At 41.1% G+C, this 12,187-nt stretch overlaps 1 protein-coding gene and 1 non-coding gene across 3 annotated transcripts in view; both read right to left on the bottom strand.

Moving 5' to 3' along the window:
• BAZ1A (bromodomain adjacent to zinc finger domain 1A) overlaps positions 1–6,864 on the bottom strand; it is a 90,919-nt gene extending 84,055 nt beyond the window's left edge. For both annotated transcript variants that reach the window (XM_045568789.1, XM_045568797.1), the window contains exons 1-2: positions 6,123–6,864; positions 5,480–5,649 (exon numbers count right to left, since the gene is read on the bottom strand). In XM_045568789.1, the coding sequence (XP_045424745.1) occupies positions 5,480–5,649; positions 6,123–6,518 (566 nt within the window). In that variant the 5' untranslated portion in view covers positions 6,519–6,864. The remainder of the gene's footprint in view (positions 1–5,479; positions 5,650–6,122) is intronic.
• Positions 6,865–10,655: 3,791 nt separating this feature from the next.
• On the bottom strand, positions 10,656–10,762 carry LOC123631087. The gene has a single exon (XR_006732963.1). It is a non-coding gene; the product is annotated as a U6 spliceosomal RNA (small nuclear RNA).
• Positions 10,763–12,187: the final 1,425 nt, after the last annotated feature.

Raw genomic sequence — 12,187 nt, 5'->3', positions numbered from 1 at the left:
TCTTATATAGTTTTCCTTACTTAAAAAGGATTCTTTAGAGTATCCTTTGTGCCAAGGCTCTTTCTTCCCTATTCTGTGTCTTGTGAGCTCCATTCTTCAGGACCCAACTCAGATATTATCTCCTATTTTAGGGATTGCCCAACTCCCCAACAGTTACTGGCTCCACAACACATATGTGACTTATGCCACTGTGTTGTAGTCATTCATTTCTCACTATAGGGACAAATTATCTCAGCATCTCCAAAGACTGCCCGAAATATAGTGACAAGAATAAACACATGTTTAATGAGTAGTCTCTCTCAATGGGCATTCCACATTTATTTTTATGTGTATCTAGACAGAGAAAGTACACATATAAATGGGAAGGAGGGAGGAAAATGTCTGAATCCCAGCTTTACCACTTTTAGAATGCAACTTTGGATAAGTTACATAATCTCTCTGAACTTGGTTCCCTTTTTGTAAATGGGAACTGTTCCATGAACTGTTAATGAGAAAATCAAATGAGTTAAGTTTAAGTGAATACCCCCATAACATATGTGCACTCAAAAAATTGTTATCAATTCTTATTGTTCAGGCACCACATTTGCAGTGAGATCCTAGGAGAATAACCAGTATGGTAAAAAAACAGTGCCAAAGGAATATCTAAAAGTCTTTAAGAATGTTTAAAGAAGAGAAAATTGGGAAGAGGCAAGATTAGCTATCTTAGATATCTAAAGATATATCTTCTTGGCAGCTCCTGAGGGCACGCATAGGACAATAGAAATTCTAAGAGGAAAGAGTTTGCATCATTATTGTAGGTAGTACAGGGGCAAGCAATAAGGAATATCCACAAGATCTTAGGATGGTTTTCATTGTTTTGATGGATAAAATCAGTTAGGTTATCAGTGAACATCCCAAATCCAATCAGGATGACCCAGCTATAAAATCATGTCAACTGTTTATGGTAGACTGCAAAGGGGGCTCAAGGTGTGTGCAGGGTCCTTTGAAATATGACATTGATGCTCTTCTTATCAAGAGGTGGAGTCTTTTTCACCATGCTTTGAATCTGAGTTGGCCTTGTGATCTGTTTTGACCAATATTTAAGTGACATTGAGTGACTTCTGCTCTCACCTCTTGAAACCCTGAGACCAACACGAGAAGCAGGCAGGCTAGCTTCCTGAGGATAAAAGATCACATGGTGAGCAAAACCATCCCAGCTGAGGTCCCAGACCTGTGACTGGGTCTCTTACTCCAACCAGCCTCAGCCTAGCCTGACTGCAGCTAAGTAAGTGAGCACAGAGACCAGCGGAAAACAAACTGACAATCCACGAAATAGTGAGCAAATAAAATGGGTTGTTACTTTGAGTAGCTAAGTTCTGGGCTAGCTTGTTGCACTACAGTAACTGATTTTGTCTGTCTGAAGGATGCATTAATACAAAACATAGTAGCCTGCTAAGCAGATAAAACTAAAAAATAAAAGCATTTAGGAATCTCTGCTATATCATCCAAGAAAAAGAACTTGTTGACTCAAGTATTAGGACCATGTGGTTCACTTATTCCTAAAGAAGAACTTAACACCTAATTTGAAAACATTAGCTATGAAGATTAACCAATTTCCTTTGAAAACCCCATGTTCATCAAATAGCCTTTAATTACAACTAAATTTCTCACATAACTAATCATCAGTATGGCAACTGGTCAGTGTGAAAGGCATTTTTCCCTAGTAGAAATTGACGGCATTTGGAGGTGTCCATGTAATACCTAGAACTTAATCATTTGAGGGTGTAGTAAAGAAGGCAAATGTCTGAGCAGACAGAAGAGAGTGGTACATACACAATGATCTAGGCAGCCAGCCTGCATTCCAGACAATGTCACTATTTTCTTGGTGTTACTTCTATAAATTTCAACAGATATTAGGAAGAGTTTTCCGTAATAAGCACCATGTGATAGTAAGAAGAGCATTAACTCTAGCATCCCAGTGATTTGAGTTAGAATTCTGGTTTCATCAATTGCTAGATATGTAATTTTGGATACTATGATTATGGACTTATGCCCTGCCATCCCAACCTCAGTTTCCTCATCTGTAAAAGGGAGCTGTTGAAAGAACTGAATTAACAAGTGAGAGATGATGAACAATGAAAATATGATGCCTTATAAGCTAGTCAAACGTCTTCCACTGGAAAGCCAGGATGGAATATAAGCCAGATTGTTAGTGATGTTGTGAATGAGATTCCTACATTCTGTACAGAAGGTGGGACTCACAAAAAGATGAAAAGTATGTTCCAATTCCAAGTGTCTAAATGGCTAAAAAAAAAGTTATTTTATTTAGGAGATTAAGTCACTGAGCAATACAACAATATACAGGTGCAGAGTGAGATGTGTAATTCCTACTTAAATGTATAGTCTGAATCTAGAATTTGATATTCAGATCTGACTGTTCCATTTTTTAATAATCCACAGGCAAAAATAAAAAACAAAATTGTTGTCACCTAACCAAAATTACAGAATAAATCTTTATCTTATTTAAGAAATTAAATTATGCACTTTATCTTATGCATTTGTTGCCTATAGTTAATGTGCTATTTTTAATGAGTCTTCTTTACTTACGAAAGCAGGTCAAAAAACAGTTAGCAATTAGTTGAGGAGAATGTAGTTCAAACAAACAAAGGAATCTATGCTATGTAATCACTGAGGATGCATCCTGGTCATAGTCCCTATTTCAAAGAATTCACAGTCTTGGAGAAGACAAAATGTGAGGCAACAAATATACTGCATTACAAGGCGATTACATGACTTTACACTAGAAAAGATGGAGGGGGTGATTATTGCTGCTTAGGACAAAGAGGAAGTAGGCTATAGTATCACGAAAGATAGAGACAGAAAACTATTTAGCAATTAAAAGGTCACTGGCTTAGGACAAAGTAGGATGGACCCAAAAAAAGGTCACTGGCAACCTCTACTTATCAGAGTTAGAGGCAAAAGTTATACTCTATTGTGTTGGAAGCAAATAAAACTGGGAGGTGTAGAAAATCTCTTTGAGACTGATTAAAGTAGAGAAATTTATAATGAAGAAATAAAAAACCCAAGCAAACAGGTGAGCAGTGGTCTTCAGACAAATACAAAAGAAAAATATTCAAAATAATGCACTTAAAGGCTAATCTTCAAATAAGTTCACATAAACCAACCAGTGATTTAATAAATGAGTGAAAAGAGAGGTTTCCTTCCTAGTTTCTCCAGACTTGTGCCAAGGGTCAGATTACCATAATACTACAGACCACCATGAATGCATTTTTGGAAAGATCTCTTTGTAATTATTTAAGAGAAAGTAATTCAAAATGTAACATGATTAAATGGCATTTTTCCAATTTTGGCAAAGTTGGTTTTGCTCAAAGTCATGAAGATTAATGCCTAAGAACACCAGTAATACGGCTTTTATTTTTAGAGTAAATGATCAAATATCTTTGCTCCCAAACCAATCATCTCTCTTGGACTGCCTGTAATTTCCAAACACCTAAACACTTCAGCACAGGGGAAAAAACAAAAAATTTAAAAACCTAGTTATTTAAAAATGTTTACATGTCATGAGACTACAAAGGCTACAGTTCCTTAATATTAATGGAAGATAGACAGGTTTGGAATGCCAAATATCTTCTTCGTTTTAGCATTTCAGAGTCCTCCATGGTTAGAGTAATTCCTCTCAAGAACCAAAATACATGAAGAGTGTTTAATTCACAAACGATAATAGCCAATATTCACCCTACCCTCTAAAGTGAGGAGAACCTCTTAAAAAACAAGATTGCTTACAGTTTGAAATTTAGGCCTGTTTACTATTTTGTTGGCAATCTTAAATAGAATTTTTATTTAAATTCAGAATTGTTAGCAAGGACTTTAGCTTACATCCTTAAAAAAAAAGACAAGAAATCATCCTTGTCCAGTTACCTAATCCAAATTCACTTAAGTAGTTAAAGAGTGAACTCTACTTTAGTAACAAAACAAGTCTATACAGGAGCACAGTGAGATGTGCACTCCTACTTAAAAGCACAGTCTGAAGAAAACTACTATGTACTTCTCTAGATATAACACGTTTATCGCGTAACCCCCTTTCTGTGGAGCTGAAGAAAAAGAGGGCTTGCTTAAAATAAACGCTCCAAGGAACTTTTCTGACCTCACTACTCATTTCTCAGACAGGTGCAGAGTTTGCCTAAGGCCCTCCTTCGATCAAGCCCCTACTCAGAAAAAGTGCCTCCTATACGCAATGTATTTGGTTGCTATAACACTTGGTTTCTAAGCCACAAAGGGATTCCTTCTTAGTGAAGAGGATAAAGCATTAGAAAAGGGGAGGATCAGGCTGTTCCAGTGATTGATCAACTCAGGTTCTCACTTGGAGATACTGTTTAAACACAGATCGCTAAAACATACCCCATTGCTTCGTGTCACAGGACAAGGAGATCTTTTGGGATAAATCAAGCGACAGACTGAAAATTTAGAGGCTGAAACGACACCAGCAGCAGCTCCGGGTTCTTATCAAAACAATAGCGAGTGGCACATGTCAGGCAGCCCACATGCACAGGGGGATAAAGAGGCGACTGGCTAAGGCTGGAGTTGAACTTGTCTTAACCCCCTCCCCCCAACTCCACCCCCAAGCTCCCGGCGACGCGAAAGTGAAAACGAGCGGAGCCTAAGGCCCTGCTCTCTTCCCCTTTCCTCTTCCCCTCGCCCAGCCCCGACTTCTTCCTCACAGGTCTCCCGGGGGCGGAGACGCTGAGTTCCCCGGGGACAGGAGTTAGTCACCAAGAAGAGGCGGTGACAGAGCGCACGGCTCGCGTCGCACACTCCGAGGCCTACCAGCGCGGACGGTAGGCCGCCCGCGGAGGCTCTCGTGTCCCGGGCCCCACCGCCCCTGGCCCGCTGGAAAGCCCCCTCCTCCCTTCCAGAGAGAATCTCAACTCCGCTCCCTCCCACCCCTACGCTAGGCAGCCCCAACGTCAGACCCCGCTCCCGACCGAGGAAACGAAGCCCAGCACAACCGTTTCCTGCCCACGGGGGCAGGGATTCCCTCCCCGGGCCGGGGAACTGCGGCCCCGCACTGCTGACCCGAGCGGGGCTCCCCTCGGCCGCCAGGAGGGGATCCCGGAACTGGCCCCGGGGTGCGCGTGTGGTCGCGGCGGGGAGGGGCGAAGCGGGGAGTTTCCGCCGCCCCGCGGCCAGGCTGCCGGGCGGGCGAGCGGCAGGCGCGGCTAGGAGCGGTCCCCGAGGCTGGCGGGGACACCAGCCTCCTCCGCCCCGACACGCGTTCCCCACGCGCGCCGCGGCCAGTGGCCCCGCGCAGCCTCCGGGTCGGGCTTGGGGACGACGGGACCAGACAAATGCGGGACCGTGGCCACCGGTCACTTTCAAGTCGCCCCGCCAGAAGCCCAGGGCGAGGACAAGGAGAGACAAAAGGGCGCCGGGAGGGAGTCCCCACACCCCTCGGACCCCTCGCGCCTGGCCCGGCCCTTACTCGTAGTGGCGGAAGATCTCGTTGGTGACTTTACAGTAGAAAACTTCCTCGTCGGGCCGCAGGTCCGCGGGCGGCTTCTGTCTCACAAACGGTTTTCGGTGTAGCAGCGGCATCTCCTGTACGCCCGCGGGCTCGCCCGGACCCTCGGCCGCCCGCGTCGGCCCCGCTCCCTATCAAAATTGGAGGGAAAGGAAAGCCGGTAAGGTGGGGAGCGCTCGGCGGCAGCGTGGGCCGGTCCGCGCGCCGGGGGAAGCTCGACTGCCTTTTGTGTGAGTGACGCGCCGCGGCTGCTACCGAATTCGCTCCTGCAGCTGCCGGGGTGTCGAACGAGCGGAGCCGGCACCGCCTCTGCCCTCGGAGCGCGCCCCACTCCTCTCGCCCCGCCACGGGCTCACAATGGGGCCGGACGCCCTGCCGCGGGCGGGCCGTGCGGGAGCGGCCGCGGCCCCCTCCCCCAGCGCCGGCTCCTCGCCGCCGCCGCCAGGCTCACAACGTGCTCGGCGCGCAGCCGGTCGGGCGGCCCAACGCCGCGAGGGCGCTGGCCGCGGGCGCTCCCCGGCGCCGCTCCGCTTTGTTCCCCCGCTCGCCTACACCTCCCAGCCGGCGCCGGCCGGCTCCCGAGCCACCGCACTGTGCCCCTCACCTGCGAGCACCCCGACTGCCACTTCTCCACCTTCGAAACTACAAAGACAGCGAAGGGAGGTTCGCTCCTCCCGGGGGGTCGCTTCTGGCCGGCCCCGCTGCGCCCCCGGCCGCCGCTGCTCCCGCTGCCACTGCCCGGCTGCGCGCGGGGGAATCGCGTCCCACCGCCACTTCCCCGCCTCTCGGAGCTCCTGGGAAGTTTCTGATCTACTTTCGGCTCTAAAGGAGGAAGAGCTGTTGGGAGGAGCTTTTTACTTCTCGCTTCTACCTTTTTATTGGCTACTCGATGACTTTTACAGCCTGTCACTGATACAGGAAGAGACGGCGGAGAGTCTGGGAGAGCTACATTATTAATTAATGGAGCAACCCCTCGCGAAGAATCAGAAGCATCCTCCATGTTTGAGATTATCAGCCAAAAGATCTAGGGAAAGCGCTGCGTTTTCATAAACACATGGCTAACAAAGTGAAGCCATCATCTTCATGTGTGGCACCAACGCTTGGCTACACGATGGGAAAGGGATTCCAGTTACGATTTAACTTGTATTTTAAAGACGGGAAGAGAAATGAAGACTAAGAAATAAATTTTTTTGATATTTTTCTTCTTCAGAATTAGAATTCATATCTCTATAAATATTTTGCATGTGTAAACATCCATCTTGAACAGAAAATACCTTTCTTGACATCAGTTCTTTTTAATACTTAGGGCAATTCAGTCAAAGATTTAGATAGCAAAGGAAAAGACCAAAAAAGTATACGTTAGAAAATGTCATCATACCCCTAAGACTGCTACATAGATAAAACTAAATAACACACCTTTAAAAAGTAACATTTACACCGCTGTATTTACAAAGGATATTTAATTCAATTAGAATTTTAAAGATTATGGATTTACTAGTGAAATTTTCCCTAAAGCAACTTTCCTGTATCAGTAATTTTTATTTAGGAAACCAATTTTAATGTACATAATACATGTGACTTGAATTCAAAAGAATTTTTGAAGCTAGAAGTAACTCAGAGTGTTTACTAGTTTTGTTTCTTTTAACTAGCTTTGTTCTAAATATTAGTCTTTTTTGCTACTGCCTTGACATTTGCTTATTTGTAGATTTACATGTAAGAATGAGTCTAAGAGTAAGTTTGAAGAACAACAAAGGACGTTATTTCTTCTAATTACCCATGCTGTGAAATGATAATAGTTACAGAAATAATGTGGGATTAGCTTTATATCTTCAAAGTAAGAACATTTGTACTTCAGAGCAGAAAATATAAGAAATCTATTTAAATCAAGAGCTACCACTTTTAAACAACTTTGGCTGCTCATACAGCTAGCAAAATAAACATTTGTGAAAGGTACTATATTCTCCACGTGTTTTAAAACTCATTAATAGTAGTAATGCACGTTACTGTATGAACATAAAAGTCACAGAAGTTTAGAAATGCTGTCATTAGCAAGCATATACTTTAGCCTGGACAAATTCTTCAAAACAGTATGCACTTAAAGATTGGGTGTTTTAAACCTGCCTCCAACTAGTATACTGAGTGACAAATTAGAATTCCTTAGCTAGAAAGTATCTATTAATTTCCCAGGCGAAAAATTTGGAGCCCACAAAGGTAGACTCAAAAGGGGGACAAGGAGGGGGATAATTTTCAACCTATATTGAAGTGTCAACACTCACAACTCAAAATCCCAACTTAACTGTTATGCTAAAAACAGATAAAATTCTCTCTGAATACTTAAGTATTTATATTTACTAGATCTCACTGTTTGATAAATTGTTAAAATTATTTGGTTAAAATCATGATCAAAAACAGTAATATTTATTTTAAAAATTATTAAACACAAGATTTTAAACAGTTGGACTTTTTCTTATACTAACTTAAAATTGAAATTTTACTCTATTTCATCAAAAACTATCATACTCAATTTTCCCACTATCATACTCGTATTTCAGTACTATCATAACTCAATTCCGAGTTACATACGTAAGATTTTAATGATTTGTGATATTTAATAAATGTTATACACACTTCATTGTTATTTTAGAATAATATAAGTTTAGAAAATTATAATTAACATATTGAAAAGTTTAGTTTTAATGTATTTATAATGCTTAATAGCATACCTAAACTGCCTCATCAAATAACATTTAAAGTTATTCTACACATTTACTACTAAAAGCTTACTTATTTTGGTATCATGATTACTTCCTTGCTTTATTAATTACTACTTGGCTTTTGAGAGTAAAAAGCTCATTACTGTATTCAGAAAGTAATTATACTATCATGAAATAGGACTTTGTGTAAAACAAAAATTGGAAGGAAACTATGAAAGCTAAAGTAGCACAGAAAAAAAAGCAATGACATTAAAATTATTTAATTTTTTAAGATTTTAATTTAATTTAACATTTATCAAGCTCCTTTTGTGTGCCAAGATACTGTACTACCTCATGTAAGGGATACAACATAAATGTATCCTGTCCTCAAAAAATGTACAATCTTGTAAGAAAGAGATGATGTAAACACAACCAGTACAAACAATGTGTGAATCCTAATGCTCATGAGTAACATAATGCAAAAAGAGAAGTATAAAAGATTAGAAGAAAATGTAAAAGGAATACCCAGGATAGGTCCTAAATGAAGTCATCCACAGGGCATGATTTGAAGGGCAACAAAGAACTCATGCTCCAACATATCCTCGCCAGTCTCAAAACGCAACCCCATAATCTCCATTAGTCACCCTTCTGGGTGAAGACACCAGTGTAAAATGTAAATATGCTAGTTAGGCAGGACATACATTAATATTATCAAGGCATAGTTTGATAAAAATCTCAATTTTGAGAAACTATACTGCCTTAGGTGAAGACAAAACAAGACTATGGAATATAAATTGTAAAAGTTTGAGCTTGAACAATTTTCCTGCTTCCTGTTGGCTAACATAAGAAAAGCTTCAGTGGTTTGGTGATACAGTATCACTTAGAGCTGAAAGAAACTCTTGAGAACTCTGTTAATTCTTTCATTTTGCACCTGAGGCAATTGAAGCTGAGCAACTGGAATTCAGGTCTCCTGACTCCTTGTCCAGTCAATCTCTTTAGACCACACTGCTCTTTCCTTGGATCTGATATTATCTAATTTTCCTATATATTCTACTCTTCTATTAGTAGAAGTTGCCTGTCCAATGGAATCACCTGAGGAGTTTTTGAAAACTACCAATGCCTGGGCCATACCCCGGTGGGGTAGGGAGCCAGGCATTGGGAGTTTAAAAATCTATTCTGGTAATTCTAATGTACTGCCAAGCTTGAGAACTACTGTGGTCAGAGGAGATTGGATTGTTGATGTGGAAGTGGTAATGTTGTCAAATTTGGAAAACATCTTTTTATTGAACGCCTTCTGATTAGAGTCATGAATTATGGGATGATAGTAGAGGTTGAAAGACGACTAGTCTATGACATCATCATTATCACAGTAATAGTTTACATTTAATGAATGCTTCCAACTTGTCAAGCACTGTGCTAAGGGCTTTAAATAAATCATTTCATCTCGTGAAACTGTCACCTCAAACTAAGTACTAATTATTTCCATTTTACAGATGAAGCCACTGAGGCTCGGAGAGGTTAATTAAGTAGCATGCCGAAGGTCATACAGTTCAAAATTGAGACTCTGTCTTAAAAATAATTTTAAAAAAGCCTGAATTCTAGTCTTATCAACTCCAGAATCCAAGCTGCTTACTTGGATCCTATATTTACACAGGACTGATTTGCTAATCCAGCTCAGGTGTAAATTGAATCAGGGACCTTGATCCTATGCACTAAACAATTTAGAACTTGTAATGATTAAGAGGGGTTTTTGGTTTTTTTGTTTGTTTGTTTGTTTGAGACAGAGTCTTGCTCTGTTGCTGGGGCTAGAGGGTGGTGGAGTCAGCCTAGCTCAAAGCAACCTCAGACTCCTGGGCTCAAGTGATCCTCCTGTTTCAGCCTCCAGAGTTGCTGGGATGATAGGCGTGTGCCACCACACCCAGCTAATTTTTTCTATTTTTAGTTGCCCAGCTAATTTGTTTTTCTATTTTTAGTAGAGATGGGGTCTCGCTCTTGCTCAGGCTGGTCTCCAGCTCCTGAGCTCAAGCAATCCTCCTGCCTTGGTCTCCCAGAATGCTAGGATTACTGGCGTGTGCGACCATGCCAGGCCTGATTAAGAATGTTAATCATAAAAGTACTAGAGAAAACCATGGAAGAATTTTTTTGTTAATTATCTCAGAATAGGGAAAGCCTAAGTATAACACAAGCCCAGAATTCACAAAATATAATTCTATAAAATAAAAATTAAAAAGTTATGCATAACAAAAGCTCCCACAAACAAAATTGACAGCCAAATATAAAATTTGGAAAATAATATTTGCCACCCACTGACAAAGGGCCAATTTCCCTCATATATAAAGAGTTTCTATAAATAATAATAATAAATCACAATAATCCAAGAGAAACAGTAAAGGAAATACATTTGGCTTTAAAAACATAAAAACCTGATATTCATACATGATATTTTTTATATGGAACACTTCATGAATTTGCATGTCATCCTTGCACAGGGGCCATGCTAATCTTCTCTGTATCGTTTCAATTTTAGTATATGTGCTGCCGAAGCAAGCACTTCATACATGATATTGCAAAGAGGGAAATAAAAGCATATAAAAAGACCAGGGGCAGTGGCTCATGCCTGTAATCCCAACACTTTGTGAGGTTAAGGCAGGAGGATCACTTGAAGCCAGGAGTTTGAGACCAGCCTGGACAACATAGCAACAACCCATCTCTACAAAAAATTTTAAAAAGTCAGTTGTGATGGCGCATGCCTGTAGTCCCAGCTATCAGGGAGGCTGAGGCGGAAGGATCTCTTGAGCCAGTAGTATGAGTTTACAATGAGATATAATCATGCACTGACTACAGCATGGGTGACAGCGTGAGACCCCATCTCTAAAAACTAAATAAATAATAAAATGAAATAAGAGATTCTCAACTTCACTCATAATAAGAGAAGTGCAAATTTAAACTACACTGAGATGACATTTTTCATCCTTCGGCTTAGCAAAGATCACCATCACATGTGGGTCAGTTCTGTGGGGCGGGGGGAAAGGCACAACGTCTATAGAGGGCAAATTGGCAATATTCATCCAAAATTACAAATGCACATAGAAGTTACATCTCTAGGAACTTTAACAAGAAGTTCCATCTCTAGGAAGATACCCCACAAATATATCTGAATATAATAAGAGTCTTTATTTTGGCTTTGTTAGGAATAGCATAACATTAAAACCAACGGAAATGCCCACATTACATAAATTATGCTATATCCATACACTGAAATAGTATGTAGAAATAAGAATGAGGAAGTTATAAAAAATAACAGGGTACAGAAAAATGTGCATGGAAGGTTTTAATATACAATTGTCCCTCGTTACATAAGGAGGATTGGTTCCAGGACTGCCCTCGTATAACCAAATCTGCACATATTCAAGCACCACAGTCTGCCCTGTGGAACCCCCATAGGAAAAGTTGGCCCTTGGTCTGGGCAGGTTTTGTATCTCACACCTGATCCTTATATACAAGTTCAAACCTGTGTTGTTCAAGGGTAAACTGTATATACATATTGGCAATTATAGAAGGAGAGAAAACTAAAACAGTTAAAATTCATAACCCAGTTCTGAATGTATTTTTGCTAAATTCTAAGTTTGTAATGAAATGTGCTGATGCTACAGGCTCATATAAAATGAAAGCATTTAGGGTTTTCTTCCTTTTATTTCTGTTGTCATCATCATACCTAGAATCCAGGAGTCATGCTACCACTCTGTTTTCTCTAGTTCAAATGTTTGGGTCAAAATACCCATCTCTTTATTTCCTTAGCACAACTGAAATTTCTCTTTTTCAGCTAAAAAACATAAATTTCACTCCAAGCTACCAGTAAACAATTTCTCAATAACTTAGCATCCAGACACCAGATACCTGGCCTTTAGGAGCCAGTTTACCTACCAGAACAAGCATCTTGCCTGATTCAAGTATAAAAACCAAATCCCTCTATACT

This window comes from Lemur catta, chromosome 1 (genome assembly GCF_020740605.2).
Source record: "Lemur catta isolate mLemCat1 chromosome 1, mLemCat1.pri, whole genome shotgun sequence".
Lineage (NCBI taxonomy): Eukaryota > Metazoa > Chordata > Mammalia > Primates > Lemuridae > Lemur > Lemur catta.
Note: the sequence above shows the minus strand (reverse complement) of the source record. Positions and strands in the feature narration are given on the sequence as shown.